This window comes from Pezoporus flaviventris, unplaced genomic scaffold (genome assembly GCF_033815535.1).
Source record: "Pezoporus flaviventris isolate CSIRO_AGI_PZ_B2104156 unplaced genomic scaffold, CSIRO_AGI_Pfla_v1 ptg000047l, whole genome shotgun sequence".
Classification (NCBI taxonomy): Eukaryota; Metazoa; Chordata; class Aves; order Psittaciformes; family Psittacidae; genus Pezoporus; species Pezoporus flaviventris.
Window position 1 is genome coordinate 9,579,675 of NW_026892595.1, and position 26,869 is coordinate 9,606,543.

Consider the following 26,869-nt stretch of genomic DNA (forward strand, 5'->3'; position numbering starts at 1 on the left):
TTGGCCATTGAAAACGTACCAGAAACAAATTCTGCTACTGCAGATCTACAGGTAGGAGCTCCCAGCTCTTGGCATCTGAATTTGAACTCAGACATGGTTGGGCCCTTACATACCTTGCTATGCACATGCAAGATAAAGCCAGATCAATTAATCAATAACATTTTTACTTTTCTAGAGATAGGATTTCCTATCTCTCATGGCATTTAACCATCATACTTAACCCTTAACTGGGGAAATCTGTCTCACCAGCCTTTCAGGTCCCTGCATTAAGGTGAACAACTAGGTCTCAGGAGACACGAGTCCTACTTCTCCTGTCACAGCACTTCAGAGGATGAAAATATTCTTAGACAAATAAAAGCAATACAGAGTAGATACCTGGGTGGTGCAAAAATGAATGCTTTCAAAAAACTTCAAGATCCTATAGACATACATTGACACTATGGTGCTGCAGAACTTTATTCTCTGTTTATGGGTATACGTGTGCATATGAGAGGATTGTTGTAAATAAAACATTAAGAATTCTACATACACAGACATTTCTTAATCCCTTTTCTAGCTGGCATGTATGCATATGTGTGTACATAAAATGTACAAACTTATTCCCATGCTTGTATGAGTATTTATCTACCTATACATTTATATAGAGAATAGATTTGATGCTTTCCTTGTAATTTTTTTCCCTGCAAAATCATGATTCTCTTTCAAAAGTTAGCTACTTTTCATACTGATTCTACAGCACATCGATTCCAAAATAGCAGCGTAATTAAATTCAAGTATATCTGTGCCAATGTTTTCTCCTTAATGAAAAGCAATACAGAACTTTATCAGTATCAGTCTCCCTGAAATACACTTTTAGTGCAGAGAGGTTCACAGACATCTCCATGAGCCAGAAAACACTCCTTCCCACAGTATATGAGAAAGTCATATTCTCTGTCTTCACTCTCTTCCACCCCATGCAACTAGAGTGATTTGATACTATAATCCCTATATTTCTATAGGGAATATAAATCTGGAGTGAAGTTTCTACACATCTGAGCTAGGCAAGACAAACAAAACATCTAAGTCCAAGACAGTCAGTCTAAGATCCCTCTGTATTCAATGGGGAACATCACAGAGGACAACTCACATCATCCTCCTACAAGCCCTAAGGTGGTTTACTAGTGCTGTCCATCAGAGATGCCTACTTTGCTCCTCAAGGCTACGAAGGGAGCCTAGGGGTAAAATGTGACATTCAGAGGCAAATAGCCACTCCGAAGTTTTACTCATGGTTCCCAGCATTCTCACCACTCTCTCCTTCTGAAACGAATTCACATACAGCTGGTAACCTGGCAGGCTATATAAATCACATCCTTCAACTCTGAAATACTACAGAGGGGAACAAGCTGGAAGAAGCTTCAGAACTATTTAGCCTAATTTAATTTTTATTACTACTTTAAATTGAGTCTTAAAGGAAGCAAAGAACTTAGGACAATTCAACTGTTTTGGAAAGAAATGGGCCTAGAACACAGGGTATGTTTTGTGGATTTTAAGGTAACTATTAGGGAATGCAGAACACAGAAATAAATAAGATGGCAATGAAAGTAACAAAGACATTAGCTTGTTGAGGGCTATGATCTGAATGGACAGGTGTTAGTACCATTACAGAAGAAAAATGCAGAGGTCTTGTAATGACAAGCAGTGATCTCAGACTAGCCGTATCGAATACAATCTGTCAAGAAGCAACCTCAAGCAATGTATCAGCAACATAGCTGGATGATCTCAGAGAAGCCTGAAAAGGATTCCTCTTTACAGAATGCAGGAGGAATACTTATTGAAAGGTACTAGAACAACATACTCAACTCTGAAAGATCAGTTCTCAAAGCTTCAACACATGTAGGTGGCAATCAACTAAACAGAGCAGCGAGTAAGAACACAAATCTCCCTTTGGAAATGCTGCACAGAAGTGTGAAGTAGGAGGAATGAATCTCAGAGCAGATCTTCAGGAAATTTTATGTTGCTTTGGAAAAGCTTAGTCTGTGGATGTCATCGAGCAGTTGGTGAGAAGTCTGAAGTGGTGCAGGTAAAAGAGGAATCAGGTGAAAAGTGGGGTTGCACAGTGTGAAATCACTGAGTGGGGGAAAGTAAGGGTAATAAATTCTCCACCTCTGGAAAACCAAGTTTCATGACAACTAATGATCCATATTACTGCTCATCACCTGAAAAATCAGCAACAGTAAAATCCCTCAGGGATAATAGGCACATCTCATCTTCCAAGAATCACATTTGCTAACCTCTGCATACATTATGGCTTTCCATAAATTGAATTGGCAAATGCACAAGTAAACATATTGATGAGTTCTTGATTGTCTGACATGGGCAATTTTTTTTTCAAAAAGAAACAGATAAACCACAAGAACATTTGTGGTGTAAGGTTGTACCAGTATCTTTGATCTTTAATGTCTTTTTCAGTTGTCATAAAAAACTTCAGTCCTCTCTCTCACATGAGATGAACTCTTCTCAGGTCCTAAAGATTTGAACTCAAACACTCAGTACAGCATTATGATTTGCAATCTATTTTGCTGAACTGCGCTTTCTCTGTAACTTAGGGTTTGCATTTTTGTGATTAAAACTACCTTTTAGTTCAATCATGTAAAATAACTGCAGAAAAATCAATTGTGCATAAGAAACTCAGAGGAGCCGATTTTTCATTATCTTGAAAATTTAGTGGGATTAGGAAAACAACAGACTTGTCCTCAGTGCAACAATCAGCAGGTTTCTGAGGAAAGTCCTTGAGAGTTGATGCTTTAACCTGGAAAACAACCAACTTCGAGCTATGTTTTTTCCAGTGATAACAGTTGAGGTCCATATGCTACTCACTCCTCATACCTAAAAATACCTTAAGTATTCATTGAGGCAAGTATTAGAAGCCACGTCTCTGCCTTCTAACCAACAGGTAACCTAACCAATAGGTAAAATACCTTCCCTACTACACTGTAGAATTAGATTAATATTTGTGATAAACCCGTTTACTACTGCCTAACAAAGCAATGGACCATTAGCAGCACAAGAGCCTGAACACTTCTCATGCTACAGCATTTTAGAGCCTAAGCACTAAAATCTTCTTCAAGATAGTACATGTTTGTATCCTCTGACCCAGAGAGGGGAACTGAACCTGAGTGTAATGTCCAGAATGAAAACAGTATTGAGTGGGATACTGGATAAAAAAAGCTATCTATAGATTGCCATTTTTACCACCTATACTGGTTAAGAAAGTAAGGCTTGCGTGTGCACCTGAAGGGAGAGTTCAAATCTGCAGCCCTTTGTGAAGGCAGGCATTTTCCCATGCACAAAACTAGGCAGATCATAAACCACAAATCCTTCTCTCTTCAGCACATCCAACTCATTAAGCTAGCGAAGCGGGTGTGCTGGCTTCTGTGCCTCTGACAGTAAGCACACAGTTCTCTAGTGTAAAGCGTACCTCACTTGACCTCAAGGCACCAAAATTAGGCACTGCAATCTGGAGTTTCAATGCATAACCCCTATGGCTAGAAGTCGAGACCTTAAAAGACTTGCCATGATAAAAAATGAACCTATGCTAGCAATCAGGTTCCCTGCTAATGGCTTAACTAGTCAACCACCTTTGGTCTCCTTTCAGACACTCACCAAAATAGCTACAACCATACCTGATGGCTCCCTCCTGTGGCTGTGGCTGTAGAAATACGTATTATTTTACTGATCTTTGAGGGCAAGATCTCTCATTTGCATTCCTAACACATCTAACCTTCACAGTCCACAAAATGCATTCACTCGCAGACAACAAAACAGCAGAAGGAGGCTTTCTTTAATGAGCCATTCCTTTCTGAACACAAGGGGAATCCTCCAAATATTTCACCGATTTATCAAAGAAAAGGCCCACCCTCTACCAGAAGAGACATATTCTACTGCATCTGGCTGTTAGACAGTCTTCTGCATTTAACACTATTTATTTATATGAACTTCTTTCTCCATTCTCCCTACCAAGCTGCTTGGAGTGTTGGATAATCAACTTTACAACAAAAAACAACATAAAAGCAGGACAAAATCTTTAAGAGCTAAATAAACAGTTGTCACCAGAACTAAGAATGAGATGGGAAAGAGAAACCAAAATAACCAAACCCCAGGGGGGCAGGGAGAAACAGCAATTTTTTTTTTTTTTTTTAAAGAGAAGTCAAGCTGGTAGAATAGATAGAAAGGATAGAAAGGTGGATAAAACACCCAAGCAGGGAGACCCCATATCTGAGACTTCAAGACCCACAGTTAGATGATAAACTGGGAATACCAAAAAGGCCATGACCTTGTTTTTCTTCAAGGTTCTTGAACACTTACTATATATATCATAACTGCTTATGACTTCAAACAAACCCATTCAGGCAAATTTTGACAAGATTGCTTGTGACACCTCTCAGAAAAATGCAATACTTCAGACGGTCTGCGAGAATGAACTTAGCAGATTCTGTGTATTGTGCTACAAAATTTCATCTACTTTATGAAAGATACACATGGAGGGGGAAAAAGCCTTTCTTTAAACTTGCTTAGGTAACTGAAAAATCTCAAGAACGTCTGCCATGCTCTCTAGACCAACAGAACACTCAGACAAGATTTAGCTACAGGGACTTTATCCTCTATTTCTTTTCCTCCTTTTCACTCTGAGTGGTTTCAACTTTTTTCTTTTCTCTGTACTCTACTCAAATTTCTTAATCAATTAAGATTAAACATTACTTTAGTTAGATCAAGGTTCCAAACTTTTTTTGTTTGTTCGTTAAAAATAGCAGTGACTTTTCCAACTTTCTTTTCAATAATTCTTTCTCTGACAACTTGTTTGTTTGTTTTATACCTGTGGCCTTGTCATTAATATAAAAACTCCATATGCTAATTATGGTATAAAGTCAGATTAGTTATCTACTATGAAATTAACTTCATGACTACAAGTTCTAGATCACCTCTGATGTCTGCTATACACACTGGAGAGTAAAAACAGAAATGCATGCATTTTACAGTTGCATCATTTGATATGAAAGGCTTTTGATGCTATCAGGTTAGCCCATTTATAGACACTAGAGGAAATCCTGAGACACTAGAGGTTTCTTTTGCAACTGTTGTGAACACTGATGGCACTTACCCTAAACAGAGGGGATATCCTCCCTGAGAAAGGGAGTGCTCCTTATTAACTCACAACCAACAGCGGTACCTGTAGCCTAGTAGCCTGGCTTGTCTTTTGGTTCCAGAAAAGTTACATAAAGAGCAGCTAAAAATTAAATTTGGATTTTTTAAAATATTCCTGGTGACATCTGAAATTGGCTGACACCTTGTTGTTATCAATGCTAAATCTATTAATCTTGCTTAAGACTTATACTGTAGGTATTTAGAGTACGTTCCGATTCAGGTATATTCCAAAATTCCTGCGTCTTCACAAAATTGCGCATATAACTGTCTAACAGAGCCTTATGCTGAATTAATAGCTAATACACATACTCCTTAGGGTTTGGAAAGACTTGTTATGTCAGCATTTTGCCTTTTCTTCTTGTAGCAATGACTGGTGATTACTTGAACACAGAGTGCCTGCTACTACAGCAGTAACTTATTTGGATTATGATTTCCAAGACATAAATATGCCTGAAGGCTTGGAATGTAGATACAAGTTTAATAAATACAGAAATGAACCCAGTACACAGACTTTTACCGATGAGTTCTTTACAGATTTCAAGGCAATGCCATTAATAGACGGAAAAAATGATGAGCTGTCTCCATGGGCCTGGAAGCTCTGCCAGAGGCTCAAAACAGTGTTTCAATGGTTCAGCATGCTATTGACTTTGGGTTAGGAGTGAGCTGAACATTGAGAAGACTTGCTCTGTACCGCAGTGCATTCTATATTTGAAAGAATTAGGCAGTTAACAAATTAAGTAAGATTAGTAGATCTAGCAACACACTACTGGAACACATAAAATTATTTTCAACTCTAACTAATATGACAACTTGAGGACTTTGATTGACACGGGAGAAGAGATCTGAACACTAAACCATAGCTCGAAGGTTTAAAACCAATTGTTATATTATTTCCTATAGAAAAATCCCAAATTCAAAATAAAGATAAAACTCTAAACAAGATACAATACTGGAAAGAAAAGTGGAAAGAACTTCCTTATGTCAATAAAACTTTCTTTACTTTTCTTCCTGAATGTTATTATAGCCTACACAAGTACTGGCATACCAGCATATGCTATACAAAATGCCTGTTGGATACACATGTAACAGGTTGAAACATTCCTCTAATGAAAATGACCAAAAAAGTTTTGATAATACAGGAAAATCAGTATCAACATGCATTTCATCGGCAGGGGAGGAGTTAAACGAAGAACTATGCAGATTTCCCTTTATCAAAATTGTTTCTTCACCAAACTTTGTACACACACCATGAAGCAGAACCAAACCTCTTCGTGTAGTAATATGCTCTCAGCCAGCAGGTGCCCGCAGTGGTGATGTGCTGCTGCTCGAGCGGCAGCCAGCCACAGCAGCAGCAGAGAGCAAGTCTTCCTCTGAGAAATTCATAACACAACTTTTCTCTGCCACAAAGCACCAAGATTTCAGCACACCCAAGGGACATGCTCCACCTCTGCAGCAGACCTGCCCATGTGCACCAGGACACACTCAAAATTAATCAGAATTCATTAGTATGTACACTATGACTATGCTTTGCATTTTGCAGTGGATCTGGCCCTTCAGATTACTTTTAAAACCAATGACCCCAACACTAATAAATTTTACAGGTATTCCAATGATTTCTTAGGCTCACTTTTACCTGCTTTTTGGCTTACTGCCTTTCTCACTACCTTTGAGTCAATCTCATACCGGATATATAAAGAAAAGATTTTCTATTGTCTGCAATATATAAGAGGAGAAGACGACAAGTAGTCCTTACTTGCCAAGGGGCCTAAGGCATGTAAATGAAGTTACATTAACTTCAAGACTTCCACACCGCTGTTAGTCACAAAAACCTTGCCTAATCTTGCATGCAACTGCACCACCCTCCACCCAGCACTACCACTCCACACAAACAAACAGATCTAACTCATGCCAGTGCTGAACTATGGAACATCTAACTCCCTTCTGAGCCCTTGTTAGCTGTTGGCCTGTAAGAGCAAGACGTGCTGGCAAGGTCAGACCAGGGAACTGGGCAACCTCACTCAAGCCATGGAGAAGCAATTTTAAATCCCTGTAAAGACCTGTATCTGTAATAGCATGCCAACTGTGAGGCAGCTGAACGATCTGAAGCTGGCCTGTTCTCACCCAACACTAGCAGAACAGACTGTGAATGCAGTCCAAGTGGAATGCTTGACTGCATTCAACGGGACAGTCCGTACCTTAGGAGTTCAGGTCAGACCCCTAAAATCAGACAAATCTGAGTTACAAATTCAGGGTTCCCTGACTATTCAGTAGAAGACTGAAGAATTCACTTGAGTAAAATTGGGACCTCTTCTGGTTCATGCTCCTTGACATTGCAAGCATTCCCACTATTCCTCTTGTTATCTTAAATCCTCCAGATTGAAACTTTCTAGTGGAAGTGATGTTTTTATTTCTTACTATTGCCCGCTGCTTTCTTTACTATCTAATGTCTTGTCATGCAAGTGGGGTGCAGCTCCATAGAAATCAGTAGAGTAGTTCTAAAATACAGTCCACATGGGACCGGAATCAGGCTTTTTTCTGTTAGCTTTTTTATGGCTTAATCTTTTCAAGCCCAAATCAAATATTCTCAGGTCATTCTCATAGAATACCTATCATCTCTAGCAGTATAAAAACAGTTGCATGCTACCAATCCTTTGAGAAGATGAAAAATTCACCATCAAATATGTCCTTGCTCACATCTTTAATAAAATATTTTTAAACACTTTCATTGTTATTATTAGTAACAACCATTTGTAATGTGATTCCTACTCATTGATCAGGACCCTGCTGTGCACAGCTCAGCTATGCCAAACATCTCTGTACCAAAGACTTCATAATTAAAATATGAGATGAGAAACCGCACGTCAATACAGAGGAAGCACAAGGAAAGAATAAAAGATTTATCTTCTACAATTATGTAAGTGGTGGTTTAGGAAAGGAGAAGAAAGCTTGCAAGAAGTATTGAGAAATAACTGTATGCAAGCGAAGAACAAGCACCGAATGTACAATCTGTGGTTTTACAGGTGTTTTCTGTAACATGTAATCATGACAATGAGAGGAAAGTCAACACTATATCAAAGTACACGATGTCACTTGTCTTGTTTTCATTTCTCTATTGTTAGTTGCTCAACTTTGGATTAATTTTCCTGCTGCTATATTTGACTTTAGCAGTGTTTTAATTCTCAGGGCAAAGCTCTCCATTTTGTTTTCTCACTAATATCCTTTCCTTTTTCTCCGTATATTGCTTTTACTAATTAAACAATATACAACAAGGTTTTAGAATCCCATCTTATTTAAAAGATTAACACCAAAGAATAATGAAAATTGTCGATGACTGAAATAATTTAATATAAATTTGAGAAATGATACACTATAAGAGAACTGTATAAACATGTTATTTTCTTCCACTTGCAACTTCTTGTGTGATGAAAAGATGTCTTATTTCATTATTTTCTATGGGGTTTTTGTCCATATATATTATCTTGGAATTACTTACTTTTTGGGTTTTTTGCTTTGAAATCCACCCACCCATTTCCAGTGAGAGTTTTGATTAAATTGATATATTTCTCTCTTTACTTTTTTTCTTTTTCCCAAGAAAGTGCAGAACTTACTGAACTATACCATACTGCTACAGGAAATCTACTTTGGACTCATATTTCAAGGACAGATCAGTACACAGATGCTATACATTGGCTATGTACAGGATAATTTTTAATAGTTTCCTCAAAACTTGTATATATTTGCAGATCTGTATTTAGTCCCACAAAGGCAGGGGATCTAGAAATCTAATAGTCTGTATAAAACTGTTTGCTGGAAATACTATTGCTTTTTCTATGTGGGCCTAATATACAGACTTGCATGCAATCAGGTTTGTATCACACCCGAAAAAGCTATTTGTTTGCTTTAGTGAACATCTTCTATTCCACCTCCAGTACCACTGTTATTTGAAGAACTGCTAAGAAGAAATACAGCATAGATTATACACTAGTACTTGTTGATGTGCTTGGATAATTTTATATTGCAACTAATATTTTATGTTGTAAACATGTCTCTGCTTTCATTTGCATTACTCTTCCCAGTTCCTCTCTACAAGTGAAAAGCTAATTTCTTCTTTGCATCAGGTAAGAATTGCTTTTGGGGTAAAAGTATTGATTTAAATCCCACTTATCCCAGAGTTTAGAAATGAGAAGTTTAAATGTACTACACAGTAATGAAACCTTTCCACTATCATTATTACAAATCTGTAAGATTTTTCCAGTGCAAAGTTTTCACTAGTTATCATAGCATTTTGCATGTAAACTGAGAACTGCTTAGCAGTCGGTATTAAAAGCTATAAAGTTATCATTCCCAGCATCTTCTCAGTTCTCAGAATATAGAACAACTGACTAAGGGCAGTCTGATCTCTGATGGATGAAGTCTCCCTTCTTAAGGATCTCTTCCAAAACCATCAACTTTTCTCTTTCTCCACTGCAATGCATTGAATTTCTCATCCCTCCTAATCATTAATCATTAATCATCTTCCATGGTGTGACACTTTAAGTAGATGGTTAGGAAATACTAATGCATTCACATACATAAAAGAAGAGGGACTGAGAAGAAATACTGAGTGCTGAAAAAAGCGTATTTCAACTCCTGTATTATTCACATTGAACAGGCTTTCAGATGGAGATTCTGTCTTTCCCTTTTCCTCTCTGTTGATGTACAGCACTCTGAAAAAATGTCATGGAAGTTGATAGGTAAGATATCCTGTTTTATCACTCAGCTGTACATTTTAAAACAGTCTGTGTCTTACCTTTAATATCTTAGCCTCATATTCCAAGGCATAGTGAGTTATCATACTGCTTGTGTCACTCTGACTGCACTAGCTTACAATTGCATTCAATTTCATATCAGAAACAGCTTGGTAATATCAGATTATCTAAGTCAAGTCTTCCTTAGGCATGAACTGCTCCTGCTTTCATTGTGCTTCAGCTTCTTCTTGATGCAGATAGCAATAACCCTGAACTAAAGAAGCAGGCAACAACTGAGTCAAACAAGTTCAGCAAGGTTTAACAACAAGGTTCAGGCTTTTCACTTGACTACAGTTGTTGCTCTGTGCATCTCAGGTATGAAAGCATGAATAAACAGCGAGAAAGCACATTTGGTGTAGAAAAAATATGAACATACCTCTCGTTTTTACTGAAAGACAACTGGGTAAGTGAAAACAAATGATGGAAATCTATCTCCTATCAACATGCAGTCTCTCAGGTGCTAAACTAACTAGTGAAAGTAAATCATTGATGTCAGGACTATGCTATACTGAGAATATGTCAAATGTTGAATACAACTCTTAATATTTTCCTTTCTGTCACAGGCTCATCTATAGTAGCAAAAACTCTTGTTACACTTTAATAAAAAATGTGGTGTATCATTTTTCATCATTTTTCCTGTAAAAGTTCTATCACTTTTATATACCTGAGAGAGCTTTCTTCATGTGTTGATTTTTTCACAAACTTAAGTCACTGGCGTAAAATCTGAACATATTCTAAACCACTGTGCACAATGACCCAGTTCACCTGTTCAGTGGTCAATGTGATTATCAACGAATGTTCAGCTAAGAAAAACATTTCTATCCTTTCCAGGTTATATGTCACTGAGATGCAACAAGAATTATATAAAATACAGTACATAACCATTCAGTAAGACTTTTTCCCTGTTTTGTTACTCTAATTCAGCAAAAATAATGGAGCCAAGTAAAGACTTTCACTGATCAGATTTTTTTTCTACCAGGTGCTGTTCAGTAATTCCTTGGCTTGCCTATGGCACTGCTGTGGTCTTCCACTCACGTGCTAGCCAATCCTCTAATGGTTTAGCTTTAGAGAGTAGGACAAAGAGGATTAATTATTATAGCATGGTTCCAGGCATTAGTGTATTAGCATGGAGCACTATTTTCCTCCATATGAATGTACCCATATTTCACCTGTTGGTAATTTTTGTGTGTCAATGCTTTCTATGATTAGAAAAGAGCCCCCCACAACTTCTACTTTTCAAATGTAGCAGATTTTTAACTTGTGCACATGTTATTACTCACACTATATCAAATGAAGTTTAAAAGTCCTGGTTAAATACAGTGCGTTGTTTCTCAGGATTGTGGTCTGGTTTTCTAATACTACTTTGAAAAGAAGATGCTAATTTAGGGTCTTCATCTATAAATTCTTATATATGCAAGGAAGTGTATTAATGCGAGTTACTTTAGTAGAATTGAGTAAAGACCACAAGATCTTGCCCTGCTCTCCTCAGCAGAAAGATTAATTTCATTGAATGAAGGGCTGACAAAACTGTACCACATACATCCCTGCAAGCCAGCAGTGCAAGACAGTCATTTAAAATAAAAAGGTCAGTGAAAACTAGATGTGGCAGTCGGTTCAGGTCACCGACTGCTGTCCTTTTTTCTCCAGCTCTAAGGCCCAGCATGCACACATACACTTGGCTATTCAGTGAACCTAGATGCTGATGAATGTGTCCTTCAAACTCAGTTCTCAAAAAATCTTTTGGAGTAGCAAAAATAACACTGCTCTCCTACAGACCTCTACTGCACCTCTGCATCCAGGGATGGAGGAAATCAGGTTTTGTCTCAGTATCACAAGCAGTATCACAAGTATTAGTGTGGGAGTCCAAGAAATGAAAGAATAATAACATCAGTACCCATACCTTCACTGACCTATCTACAGCCTGTCATTTAGAAACCTTACTATATGTTCCAACAATATCATATATTTCATCATAGTTTAAAAACTACAACCATGTAACTTTATTTTGTGCCTGCACACTGCCCAGGTTTTTAAGACCCATCTGGATGAAGCCTTTAGTAACTTTGTCTTATGGCTAGTTTTATAATTGACCCTCCTTTGCACTGGAGGCCTCCTGAGGTCCCTTCCAGCTTGAGGTATCCTGTGAATACAGCACACAAACATACACAAACACACAGGACAATCTCCTCACCAAATTCTACCTTTATAAGTTCTTAGAATTTATTACGTCATAACTCTAATGAGTTTCCAATAACCCAAACATTTGTCATACACACAGAGATATTGCTTTGAATGCAAACCCGAAACTATTAGTTTACTAGCTGCATGCTAACTTCAAAAAGTATCTTTGTCTGACAATGACACTGAGTGAGAGAGACAAATTATTGCATAATATGACAAGGGGCAATGGCTTTAATCTAATAGAGGGTAGATTTAGACTAGATATTAGGAAGTTCTTCACTATGCAGGTGCTAACACTGGCATATGTTGCCCAGAGAAGCTGTGGTTGCCCCATCCCTGGCAGTGTTCAAGGCCAGTCTGGATGAGGCTTTGAGCAACCTGCTCTAGTGGAAGGTGTCTCTGTCCATGGCCAAAAGGTTGGAACTAGATGACTGTTAAAGGTCCCTTCCAACCCAAATCATTCTATGATTCTATAATCTTCTGCCCAGTTCCCTCAATTCTTTTCCCAAGCAAGATATAAAATCCTGGCAACACAATTATTTATAATCTGCCTTATCCATTGGCTAACCCAAATAAAACAGAAAAACCCTTTTCTAGAGTACTAGGGAAATCTGTAGTGATTATTTCAGAGCAGATAGTTACACTGTGTCCTTGGACTTCAGTACCATGAACAGTACACTGAAGACATGCAGGTTCTTCAGCGACTGTGAAACAAAAACAATAAAATGACCAGTGCTTATTGTAAAAGCTTTAAAACCTATTTTATGAATAAAGAAGATGTAGTTACATACTGAAAAAGAATCAAGCTAAAACTTCTGGGGTATCAGAGCAGCCTTGCAGCACTAAATATTCTGGAAAAAAACAATTTTTTTCCATTGGCCTCAGTGAACATCAACATGTAAGAAATAATCAGTGGCTGAGCTCTTGTAATTCATCTTTTATAGGCACACTTGAGGGACAAATGCATAAAAGTATTATGCACTATTCCATTTTCACATTCATTAATGCCAAACCCAGAGGTTTTCAGTGACCTTCTTGCTTTGTTCAGGGCTGTGACTAATGGAGCTACCACAGCCTAATCCTCCCAATACTCGAGGCTCACTTCTTCCATGCTAATGTATGTACATTATGTACACATGTAATGTATGATTATTTGAGAGCAAGAAGCCTACATCCACACCTAAGCTCCACTGCTCCCTACTTTCTATTCCTTCTCATATCACAGAAGGGGTAGGTAAGTCATTCTAGCTTGAGTATGAAAACGGGAGTAGCACAATCCCAGAAACAGATCCTAACACCTATTACACGCAACAAGATGTCTGAGAACAGGGTTTATTCCGGGCTTTCCTACTGAACTGCCTTATGAGCATTAGGAAGTCAATGCACTGCCACTCAGAAGCTCCATTTCTCCGAAGTTATAGCTAGATAGCCACACTATAATTAGAGGTTTGGAAAAAGGGATAACAGTGAAGACAAGGAATTTGGATTCTTAAGCCAAAAAAAAAGAGAAGACTGAAGGGAAAAATCCCAATAGTCTTTAAAAATATACTCTGCTGCCTCTTAAACTAGTTCATCTTATGGTCTAACCTCACTGTTACAAAGATTCTCCTCCCACTTTGCTAATATAACTTTCACTTGCTGGAATTTAAACCCAGTACTTCTTATCTGCTATGTCAAGAACATGGAGAAATTATTCCCTTCCTCTTTGTTTCATGGAACTCACTAACTTTTATTACTGGCTGTGGAAAATATATAATACCAGTGCATGAATTTTGGAGTGCATTTTGGAGTTTCAGTTAAGGTTGACTAGCACTATGGAAAATTTTTAATATATCAGTTGCCTAGGGTGGAACTCATCACCAAATACCTCAGGCTTTCTTTATAGTCAATTAAGCCTTGGACATGATCCAAGTCTAAAACAAGTCATAAAAGACCCAGTTTCTTTTCAGTAGCTACTTGGTGAGCATAGAACTGTTTCAGCTATGGGTACCTATATAAGAAACACAGACTCACAGAAAAATTGCATTTGAAAGGATGCTCCAGATGTCATCTAGTCCAGCTACCTGCTCAAAGCAGATCAGGTCACTCGGAGCTGTGCCCAGTCAATTCCTGTTACCTCCAAGGATGGATACTCCACAAACTTGGAGAACCTGCTCCAGCATTTTATCACTCTCACAGTAAAAAAAACTGTTTTCTGGTATCTAAGCAGAATTTCCTATTCTCCTACTTGTTACCATTAAAGACATCTAAAATCCGCTGAGATCGGACTCCCAGTGCAATTAACAGGCTACTCTTTCATAATATTGTGCTTGTGCTCACTTTATTCAATGGTCTTTGCAGCATGCAAAGAGTTTTCAAATCTGTGTTGTTGCAAGATGTATTTCAAACATTAGTAAGACAGGGAGTTAGAAAAGGCTAGGAAAAAAGGTTAGGAAAAAAACCTCAACAATAGTCAGTATTTCTGGAAAAGGAAAGTAATGAGAATCCTCCGATCACATGCCAAGTATAGAAGTTAAGAGGCTCCTCCGTGAGACAGTCAGCTTTTGGCTCTCTGTTCAAAATCTAAGAACAAAGAAATATAAGCAAAATCAATTAGAAAGCCCACTGTTAATTTGGATGAGGTCCATTGATAATTGGAAAGACTAAATAAAGGGAAATCAGAGATGTTACTATGAGAACTAAAGAAAATGTACGAAATGAGTGCCTCAGAAATGACAGCTTCCCAGCAACTCCTGGGTAAAATCTATGCGTTTATAATAGACAAAGCTCATCTGCCTGCTTATAATTCAGGAAAGATCCATGTGTTGTTATCAGTACAGCAAAATCTGAATAATAAGTTTTGGTGGAGACCATCATTTGCACTTCCCATTTGGTTACAAGGGCATTGTAACAGATGTTTTTCTCACCAAAAGCAGCTGGCTGGTGATATTATTTTTCAATTAATGATACTACACTATGAATAGATTACTGCATGTAGATATGAAAACAATGACGATTACTGAAAGAAATTAAGCAATTAACAAAGTAGGTTTTGGTTTCTGTTTAATTGGAGGGTAAGGAAAGTCAGAGATGCAATAAAGCCCTTCTGGACGCATTGAAATTTGTATGCTGAAGGCTCTCAAAACAATCCAAGACAGACTGGATAAATGGCTCTAGAAAAAGCAAGAATTAGGGAAATGTAGAGAGAGAGTAAAGATGCAAAAGACAGCAGTGTTGAGAAAATGTATGGGGATTTTGCTTTTTAAATAAGAACGTAATTTTGCACTAAATCCTTAAAAGAACAGAGATTTGAGTTATTTAGAACTGAAATGCTGTCATTTTATCTCTTTACATTGTACATGCAATTACATGTAAATTACATGTAATTATATTACAGCTGTGTAATTCTGCACTTAGTTGAGTGTTAAAGTAAAGCTTTTTGGTTTTACCCTTTTGAAGAGACGACACAAAGAGAAAAACAGCCTTATGTTAAAGAACACTTTACTGTAGTGATGCTCGTACTGTAGTGATGCTCGTACTGTAGTAATGCTCGTCTGGATCAAACTGCTGAACACCATTCTGTATTTTAACTTGCATTTCATGCTAGGTGTGGAAAACATAACCTAATGCAGGTTCATAAAAGGTGAGATCTGTATTAATTAGTCTTCAGTCTCTAAGTACTCCTCTATGGGAAAATGAGAACTAAATCAAATAGCTGAAATAACTGTACCTCTGTGCATGTGTATCAGCAGAGACGCCATCTTTAACTACATCACTGAGTTACAGAATACTGCCAGCTCTTCTCAGAAACAAAAATATCAAATAACAGAAAGAAGTAACAAAAAAGAATAAACAATGGATATGACCCAGGAAAAAGATGACCTGTTTTCCATGTATGTGTCTTAATAATCAACATGCTAATTGATAATCTGTGCTATGCACCTTGCTATGAAAACCTGAGTGTGAATGTCAGCTGGCACAAATGAGACTCTCCATTTAGAGATCAGGTTTTCTTTCGTTCTTTCTCATGCCATCTTGCTCTGCATTGTGTTCCTTTTCCAGACAATGAGGAGGCAAGCACATTTAGATACTGCCCATGTACAGCAAAATGTCAAGAGTTCACATTCCAAGGACTCACACCTTGCAGAAACACAGGCTCCTCTCTCTTAAAGATTATGTAATAGACCTCTCTGGCTATGCTTTGCATCCTTCACACATTTATTGTTCCACTCTCCTGCCCTGGATCAGAGTTGATGAAATCTTCCTTGCAGTGCATTGAGGAAAGAGATGTTGAAATCCTGATATTTCTGTATCAGTCCCAATCTTCTTCATTTTTTACAAAACCATACTCTTGCAGTTGGTGAAATCAGGATTAATTTCTCTGTCTGAACAATTAAGATGACTTCCCAGTACCACACTCTCTCCATCTCTCCCCTAACACCTTGAAAACAGAAACAACTTTTTTTCTGTGTTTCAGCCTGATCAGGAGTCACAGGCTGATCAGTTACTACCTATGTAATAAAGAAAGAGAGCCCCAGCAAAGAGTGTGGAAGCATAAAACTGCTGTAAGAGAGCAGTCAGGTTGTACACTTTCATGTTAGCGTCTAACAGAACGTGTTCTCAGTGGACAGTTTTATATTGTATGAGAATGAAAAGTGCAGAGAAGGATAAGCTCTAGTCAGAAATCCATATGCCAACTTGGAGACACACTAATCAGGAATTTTCAGCAAAAGATGCTCCCTCAGAATACACTAAATTGTCAGTACAAAAAAAAAGCAGGGGAATGTTTAAACATCAGTGAAAAGCTGAGGGGATGCTTTGGTTATCAAACCCCTCCCTCCCAGCCCCATTTCCTTTCCTCTCTTCTCCCTCTGCATTTAAATGTTGTGTGGAGGGCCATCTCTTGTCACCTGAAGCCTGAAGATAAGACAGCTACCAAAGGATGTCCTTTGTGACACAGAAGACCAAGACAAAACCCAGGAAAGAAACTGAGGAATCACTGACAGGGGAGCAGACTGCAGACACAGCAAGAGCTATGATGAGGCTTCTGGCATACTTCAGAATTGAGGCTGTGCAAACACTTCTTATGGAGCCATGGCCTGGGGAAGCCACTACAATGTCCCAGAGTTCACTGGGAAAGCCACTACAAGGCCTCAGGGTTTTCTGGGAAAGCACAGAGGAGACAGCCATGAACAGGAAACCCCTCATGTTAACACTTTGTGACTTTCTATAAATGCTTCACAGCGTTTCCACAAAGGCCGAGAAAGCAGTGTGCGGGCTTTCTGTTCCGCTCATTGGAAAAGAGTATGAAAGAAGCAATTGTGGAATAATATGGAAAACCCCAAAACTTTTCTTCCTGGCATCTGCAAAGTGAAAGATGAAAAACCACATAAAACTATCCTAGAAGTGCACACACTTTTTCTTCAGAACCTGAAAGGCACACACAATAAAAAAACACCCTGCATAAAAATTCCATTGGGGATTGTGTTTATTATGGTATTCTTCACACCTTGTTCTACCACAGTTTATCTGCTACTTGCTCTGCAACTGCTAAGGAGTTCTGTTTTCCAGCTAATCTCTCACTAACTAAATGATGGTCTGTGCAAGCACAGAGGATTCTGACTACTGAAGAAAATAGAATAGGAAAATAATCCAAAACTCCATTTTTGTTTTCTGTCTCCTGATCTGCACGCTATCAACTTCATTCAACGTACACTTTGGTGTCTTCCTTTATCTAGTCAATATATCGGTTTTATGTGGCAACTAACAAACTCATGTTTTCTGGGATTTTTGAAAAGAGAAAAGAATGATATTTCTGTGACTTCTGTGATATATTCCTCACATGGCTGTGAAATAATTTTTCTCCTACTTATAGCATAGGGATAACATCATTTTCCCAAATACGTGGTATTGCAGATCTCACATAGCTTCAGAAACACCAAAATATATGCCAATAATACTCTGAAGTAATTACACTTTATACTACATTTCAGGGAAATACTTGGTATAATCAGTGTCTTCCTTTTACACACCTTATGTATTCTTCCCACAGGACAGTATAGAGAGGTATCATCTTTCAAAGCAAAAACTCAGCTGAACCCGGAACACCTAAAAACTTCTAGGCAAAAAACACTGGAAAGTTCCTTAAACTAAAAATGGAGAATTATTATAAATATAGGAAAATGTTCCAGCGTTCTTAAGAATACTCACTGAACGCAGCCCATTTTAGTCAGATTAAACTAATCGTTACATAAACAGTTTTGACATTTATATGTTCACCAAGGTGATTCAATGTATTAAGATGTCAGCAAGGATGTAATTTTTCAAAAAAGCTATAGTTTGACTTACCGGGAAGTACAGAAGAAGTGATCCAAAAAGAATGGTTTCCAGCAGCACCAGCCCTGAAGCCCTGATACTCTAGAAGACAAAGAACAATGCAAAACATTAGAAAATTCTCTGTGTCACATTTACATGCTGGGTTCTTTGCAGAAGGCACCTTCACTCCTGTCAGCATAACTCTTCCACAGTAATGCTTACTAAAGCACGGTATTAAGCTGTCTGTCATACTGGCATGCTCCACGTTCTTTAATTCACAGGCCCATTACAATGGTTGTGTTTTACAAAATCCAATTTACAAAATCATTCTTCCCTATGTTAGATACTATTCAACACACATTACCTGGATACCTTCTGAAACTGCTAAAATTGCTCTCAAGTGTGAAGAATTATGGATCGTGGGAATTACAGATATGAATTTGACTTTAGAATTTGTTCTGTACTATTTAAATTTCAAGAACTCCTTTGAACATTTTGACTTATTTAATATTAATAACTAGGCTTCTACAAGAGATATGAATAATCTACAATTTTAATGAATACAGAGTGTGCTCTTAGATTGAAAGCACCCTTTATTCTTCCTGAGATTTTGTACAAAGATGTTGATTCAGACATTAACTTGTCAGGCTTGTAAAATACCATGCCATTTCCTCACTGATTCTAATTCAGTCTCTCCATCATTGTTTTCTTACATGTTAAAATTTCAAAAAGTCAATTCTTTTTCCTAATACAATATATATTCCAATAAGTTTGATGATTTATGTATAGTGCAACTGCACCTTAAAGACAAAACATCAACAATGCTTCCCATTTCTTTAACCATCTCGTTCCCCTGAGATACTGTTTCATACACTGCTCTGGAAGAACAGTTCTTTCCTGACTGCAAGCACTGCAGGCAGACAGGACAGCAGAAGCAGCTTTGCCAAGAACCTCTTGAAAAATCCCCTCCTTTTCCCTCACAAATTCCTCTTGTGTGCTGGAATTAATGCTCTGTGGTAATCTCTCTAACAGTTTTAGATGGGAGTAGTTTATCTTTCAGAACTAAGGCAAGCACTAGAAATATATATTGTCTATCAGAATGGATTTGCAGACAAACTTTTGGTGCCTTGGGATCCAGTTTCTGCTTGCTGGTAGAAATTGCTAGATAAAATGCAGTGTTTCAGTGAATCTAGAATCTTACTCAGGTTTCCTATTTCATCATTATTTTGTTTTAACTTATCACTTTTAAAACATCTAAAGTACTGAACATAGGTTGAAAGACATGAAGAAAATTCTTAGGAAGCCTTTTTAGTATGAGACAGTTATAGAGCTACCTAATTTCCAGTGATGGTGAAATTTGCAGCAATGTTTGTCCAAAGCATGTGTATCAGCAGAGACGTTACCAATATCCTATGCAAGTGTTCACCTCAAAAATTATCATGAGAAGCTACTTCCAATGGGAATTCACATCAAAGCTCCTGCTTTAAGGAAAACACTAAAATAACAGCTCCAGGACCATCTTAGTGCTACTGATGCTGTATTAGTCACAATTCAAGCCTGGAGTGAGGATTATGAATGGTTTTCCACTCATTTTAAGATTATAATGGCATCTTTTCTGTTCAACCACTGCAAGATGTTCCCACAAAAATCTTGGGACCACAGCTCGTTTCCTTATTTTTGGGCCAGAATTGTTCATGTATTCGAGAATCATTATTATGGCTCCTCTTTTCTAGACCTTTCCAATTCTTTCACTCTTCCTTGTGGATCTTAACCCTAGACTTTCACATTAAGAGTTTCATATTAAGGATAGCAAAACTGTTCTGCCTCCTCTCTCTAAAACTGAACCCTGAAACGAAGTATACATATTTTTAGCAAAATTTCTATGGAAATTGTATCATTCCATGAAATGTTCCTTACTGAATACTGACCAACGAGTGCAGGTTATATTTACAATGAGTTCCTACAATGCAAGGCATTGGTTTCAAGAACCCAAATTTAAATGGTTTGGGTTTTCTTTTTTTTCTATTATGATGTTGGGTAAAGCATAAACATAATCTCAGCGAAAAGCTGGGAAACTGATAACTGAAATGCCAGTGTCAGATTCTTAGGCTCAAGTGACCGCATTGTTCAATGACATACCAAATTCAACTGAGTCATTACTTTATATAATTTGTTTTCTGTCACTTGGATAGACAGGCAGCCTCACCCACTAGTCTGCTAACTAAAAGATGGTCCAGCACTTCTGTACTATGTTTCCCCATGCAATAGCCCTGCCTCATTTCATATGTAGAAGGATGCTCCAGAGACACTCACAAAGCATTTATATCAACAGACAAAAAAATGACCAAAACGCATTTATTCTGTATTTGTGAGACAGTCATTTGTTATAAGCATCCCTAAACAATAAACAAAACCCAAAGGGATGATACTATCTTCCATAGCTGCTGTAATAAAAATGTTAATGTACCCATATTTCTGTATTCAGATGCACTCAACTTTTTCAAGTGGCACTTTAAAATCAATACATATAGACAACTGCTCAAAACTGCTTTCTGCAGACACCTCTGACCTAGTTAAAAGCAAAAAGATGGAAGTAAATGTTTAGATGCCAGTTATGAAGTCATTAAATGGAATACTTCCAGGTTACTTTAATTAAGAAGTGACTAGACTCCCAATTATTTTACAGCTTAAATGTTTGAAGTTATGGATCATGGACACTGCTTGGACATGCATAATAGAAAGTGCAAATATTTTTATGAATTATAAATGCAGCATGAGTTGTTTCATGCTTCTAATGAATACATAAATTTAGCCTGAGCAAGATGCAAATTTTGCGTGCAGCACATGAAGAAAAAATCTCGGAAAGCTTAGAAAAAGTTAAAATCTGCCTCTGATAGCACAGATTTCACACTGTGTGATGTCAAATTCCCAGCACTATAGGACCGTGTCCACAAGACTCCTTTAGTGGCCCCAACTCTGCCATAACAAGGACCTCCACACATTTTGAGACAGTTTTTCTTCACAGCATCTTTGTAAGACAATGGCACATTACACCATACACAATACTGGCAGAAGTCATTGAACTCACATCTCCCACAATTGATCAATACCCAAACCACTGAACAATTTTTTTTTTTTTTCTTATTTTGTACAATGCATCTGGAAATGCCAGACTAGCCAAGAAAGTAGCTGAAATGGACATCATAAGGAGAAGATGGAAATGATCTAAAAAAGCTGGTCTTCAATCAGTTTCTGTGTGAACACACTTTTCTAAGCAAGTCCTTCACATCCTGATCAGTCATAGAATCATAGAATAGTTAGGTTTGGAAAGGACCTTAAGATCATCTAGTTCCAACCCCCCTACCATGGGCAGGGACACCTCACACTAAACCAGGTCACCCAAGGTTCCTTCCAACCTGGCCTTGAACACCACCAGGGCTGGAGCATTCACAACTTCCCTGGGCAACCCATGCCAGTGCCTCACCACCCTTACAGTAAAGAACTTCCGTCTTATATCCAATCTAAGTCTTTTATATCAAGCTTTTTTCTGGGCGGTGTAATCATAAGATAACCTGCAGAGGCAAAGAAATTTGGTGTTTCCAGCTCTTCTTCCAAAACAATTACTTAACCTATGATTTTCTTTTTACCTGTGATCCGGTATAAACCAATCTCTACGAATTCTGCCCATGCACTTCAGTTTCCTGCCATAAAAGAAGTGTGGCTTAGAGAGCAACACTAGAAAGTAAAATGAGCTTGAATCCATTTTTCTGACTGTGTCTTTGCTATCTGGAGAATGGGACTTTTAACCCAACATTTACAGATACCACAGCTGCTCTTAAATGGAATTTCAGCAAATGGAGTAGACATTCTGGCAGAGATGAATGCCATCCACGGCAACGAAGAAAAGCACAAAATTTCAAATAAGAAATAGCACAACCAAAGGACTACTTTTGTGTAAGTGTAGAGAAAAAAATAAGAAGGAAAAAAAAAGGAGGGAAACAGAAGTATCATAATTCTCCCAAACTTCATTTTTTGAAACTCTTGACTTTTAACTTTCTCTGCTGCAAAGGTATTTTAATATCAAAAAAAGTAACATGGAATCTTTCGGTTTAGAGAAAATACATATGCCAACTGAAAAAATATATGACACTTTTTTCTTCCAACAACCCCCATGATAGCCCAAGAGGTATGGTCCAGGAAGTAACGTTTTTGTCCAGCACTGAAGCTTTAATAACAGGGAAGAGCTAAAGAGGAGAAAAACAAAACTAATGCAGGATGTTTTTCAACTAATTTATTAAAGATATTCTGTATCAGGTAGACAGCATCGCCGGTAGTCTCTGAGCACCAATTTTTCCACCAAAAGCTGAATCCTCCATTGTACAAACTTTGCAAATACAGGCCTCTAAGGCTTTGCTGTGGGCAGCACTGTGAATGTTTGATTTTATGGGAATGTGCAACATATTCAGCAGTGGATATGCCCAGGGGAAAAGCCTTCGCTCTTTTTAAGAAAACAAATGTAAGAATGGGAACAAATGATAACCTAAAGCCTCCACCAACTGGTGTCCTCCTATACTGTCTGCACGGTTAAAATACTCCACTAGAATTCACAGAAATCAACGTATTTTAGGAAATAGCCCTGAAATGCCGTGCAGTGGGGTTTTCTTCCACTTACATGTAACATTTGCTCAATTCCTTTTTCTCTTCCTTAACAGCTGCTTGGGGGTTTTTGCATCTGCCTTGCTTGCTGGCATTTATTTTGGTTTTTGCTAATTTATTTCTGGCTGTTCATCTTGTGTACAGTTTGTTTATTGCCACTTCATCTGTGTGTTCATTTCCTTTTGGGGATTTTATTTCTATGTTTACTTATTTGTGTCAGTAAAACTGTCCTTTCTGGTTTTCCTTGTCTCACTTCATGGTTATATATTGCTGACACTAAAGTGATACTGCAATTTATTTTCCTTCAAGTTTCATACTAACTTTCATACTTAGCTTAGCTACCTCTACCATGTATTTTCCACATTCTCTAGGTTTGTTTGCTTTTTAATTGAGATCTTGGTTAAAACAACATTATGATGTTGATGATGATGTCCAAGGAGGAAAAGTAAGTATTGAAACTAGGCATTAGTTTCAATCCAGCCCTCATCCAGAAACACTGGAATCAAACCAAAAAGAAGAAATTTAAACAGTACGGTATGTATTATATTAAAGATCAAGGCCAGCTACGTACTGGTCTCTACCACTTTCTGAAAGAAGATGAAGTAACACCACACAGAGGAGTAAAATGGTAACTCCTGAGAAATGTAAAACATCAATTAGCTGACTTAAAGCAACACTACTCGTTAAAATGGATTAAAATGATGCCAAGGAGGGTCACCAGAAAAAAAAATCTTAGAAGTTTCTTGCTCTAATCTACTTTATCCAGAGGAAGTAGATAAGGAAAGTTCCAAGTCCTGATATACTCCACAATAGCCTAATAAAGGGAATACGAACATTACAAACAACTAGTCATGAGCTGAAAGAAGACTGAGATGCCTTTTTCTTTTCACAGTCCCAGTTATCGAGCATGCTTTGTATCTAACAAATAAACACTCTAATATCCACAATGTGCATAATAAAATCTGCAGGCCTCGTCAAGTCAATTGCCCTGCCAAGGCAATTGGTAAGGGGAAACAGTGTCTCCTGCCCCTTAACTTCTTCTTTGCCATCCTATTGAAGCTTAGCTCCCTCAAGCTTTACCAGTACATTTTATGCTCTAGTCCCCACGAGTAGTCATTCACTGGACCCTCTCTGTTTTTTCCACACTCTTTTTGAACCATGGAGCTCAAATATGGACCCAGTATTTCAGAAGCAGCCACACTAAAACTAAGTAGAGAGGAGTAACAGCTTTCCTCTGTCTGCTGGTCATCCTCTTGTTGCCCAGTATATGGTTTCCTGGATTGTGGCAGAGCTCAGTGTTGACTCATATTAAGCCTGGTTTCACTGAAACTTCTGCAGCCAGGCAACTCAGGACATTTGATTAACGGAAAGATCAGGATAAAATAAAGACTTGGACATACAACATATGAACAGCCTTTGTTAAGATGATAGTATCAAGGCAAGGGGTTTTCACTAAGCTTTCTCATCCATCTCATTCCAAGGCTGTGTTTCAGCCAGGTTTTTTTATCTATCTGACTATGAGTTCCAGTTTTAGATCTGAGGGAGCACAAAACTGGAATTTCATACTCTATTTGAGGCATTACCTTCAGATACTCCATAAAGAAACTGACCAAAACAAGAGGGCAGCTCCTGGAGAAAAGCAGAAATGGTGACTACAAGAGCTGAGGAGCAAGCACACGTATTCTAACTCTTAGATGTCACTGGAGAAGAACGGGTGAAGACAGATCATGCTCATGTCACAACACTTCAAAAGCAAGATTTCAGTGTTGCTGCACTGTTTGGTTTACTACTGAGACTTTCTCTATGCTACAAAGGAGCTATTCATCAGCTCCATGCACACGATGGACATACATTGTAGACTGCCTATGAAACTAATGAGTGGGTGGGGAGTTCCTAGGTAGGGCAGGCCAAATATCCCCTACCTTACCTTCTGTTTCCCCTTACCAATTGCCTTGGCAGGGCAATTGACTTGATGAGGCCTGCAAAAAATACTGTTTGCAAAGGGCTGCAAATTTCTGCAAATGACTTGGGATTTGCTCAGTCTTCAGTCTATTCCTATGCACTGTTTTTATAAAGTCCATTCAACTTTTCGCCTCGTCTTGCCCCATATAACTTTTCCCAACTACACATACATTGTTACCTTTTCCAGTGAAGTAGCTGAATGGAAAAACTATAGTGCTAATTTTCAGAAATTTTATTTCACTCTAAGAAATAGTATATAGAGATCCTTCCTTCTGTCCCTGAGCTTGAGCAACAGCGAGCAAGATGTTGGCTACTTGGTTAAGAGACAAAAGCTGGACCTGCCAGTTCCCGGGTTTACTGCTGACATTTAGAGAAGAAAAGAGTGGAACTGCATTTCACTGTTCACACCTGGATGACAACTGGCACAAAAACAACTGGAAGGAGTCCTCTGAATGGTGCTGTCACAATTTTTTTCTTATTTTCTCGATAATAAATTCAAGCCCTTATTAGGACTCCTACCCAGGAAATGGGAAAATTCAAATGCCATCACAAGGCTGTGCTTTCATTTTATTGTTGTTGGTTGACGTACGAAATTCAAGCAACTAATTTCCCTGCTAACTGCAGGAAACACTCTTGACTTCAAGTGAGAAAGGGCTGTACCTCGTTTGAAAATTTCTCTGTAAAATAATCAAGATGAAATTCTCTGTCCTGTTCAACCTCTTACCACACTGACAAAAACTTCTAATGATAATTGTTCTATTTGAATAATAGCCTCCTAATAGAATATGGATTGCAAATACAGTAAATTTTATAGCAAAGGCCAATTTTCCAAAGACAGACCTACAGTTACATGCTGCCACTTACGCCATACTGGCAAACTGACAGAAATTTCTGGCATTTGCAGGTTTTGGGCAGTATTCCTAAACCAAATAAATATAATCCTCTTGGGTTTTCCTCATTTCTCTTTAAAGAATACTAACACAAAGGTCTTTTTTTTATTACTAGTTATAGCAGAATTCAAATAAAATATAATTATTAATTTTACTTTATACTTGAAAAAAATCAGGAAAAGCAAAGGTCAAGCAGCCATCAATCAGAAATCAATTTCATTCAAAGTGCACAAGATGTCAGGGAACCAAGAAACCCCCAAATACTTAATTTTTACACTCATGTGGCTCTTGATCCTTTCTATTATACAAGTAATGAAATATCATTATGATACATCATGATGAAGATAAAGTGTTATGCATTTTGAAACATGGGTCCTGCTGCATATAAATTGCACTACACCACCTACAAGACAGATATTTAAAAAAAACCAGCATTTTTTTATGAATATCCCTCACAATGAAAATTGTTAATATCCCAGGGACATCTTTTCTTGTAAGAGCAGGAATTTGTTCCCTGGGGACATACTGCTTAGATCAAGACACCCGGTTCTCACCAAACAGTAGTGACAAAGGAAAATCCATAATGAGGCAAATAATGCCTAAATTCAGTTTCTGTCTGTTCACATCCTTATGGGCTAATTTAAAAGCTGAACACGTAAAATGATTATCATCAAAATTCTGGATCTTTTACAGTTCCTGTTTCACTAGGTTATGCATTCAATTAATGCAGAAATTAAATGAAAGGAAGATGCAAAAGCATTATGGTCTTCAAGAATAAAATGCACTTTAGTATTGATAGCTGTTTAATCAGCAAGAGACCAAAAGGAATATACAGAAAATGTGATGGAATATGAAACCAAATTTCATAAGCAGGAGATAGGGCTCAGTTAGCATGTTCCTCGATTTAGTTTACAAATA

At 37.8% G+C, this 26,869-nt stretch overlaps 1 protein-coding gene across 2 annotated transcripts in view; it reads right to left on the minus strand.

Moving 5' to 3' along the window:
- The window catches only part of GPR158 (G protein-coupled receptor 158), a 193,232-nt gene that overhangs the window by 62,781 nt on the left and 103,582 nt on the right, over positions 1–26,869 (minus strand). For both annotated transcript variants that reach the window (XM_061468229.1, XM_061468228.1), the window contains exon 5: positions 18,477–18,545. In XM_061468229.1, coding sequence (XP_061324213.1) covers positions 18,477–18,545 — 69 coding nt within the window. The remainder of the gene's footprint in view (positions 1–18,476; positions 18,546–26,869) is intronic.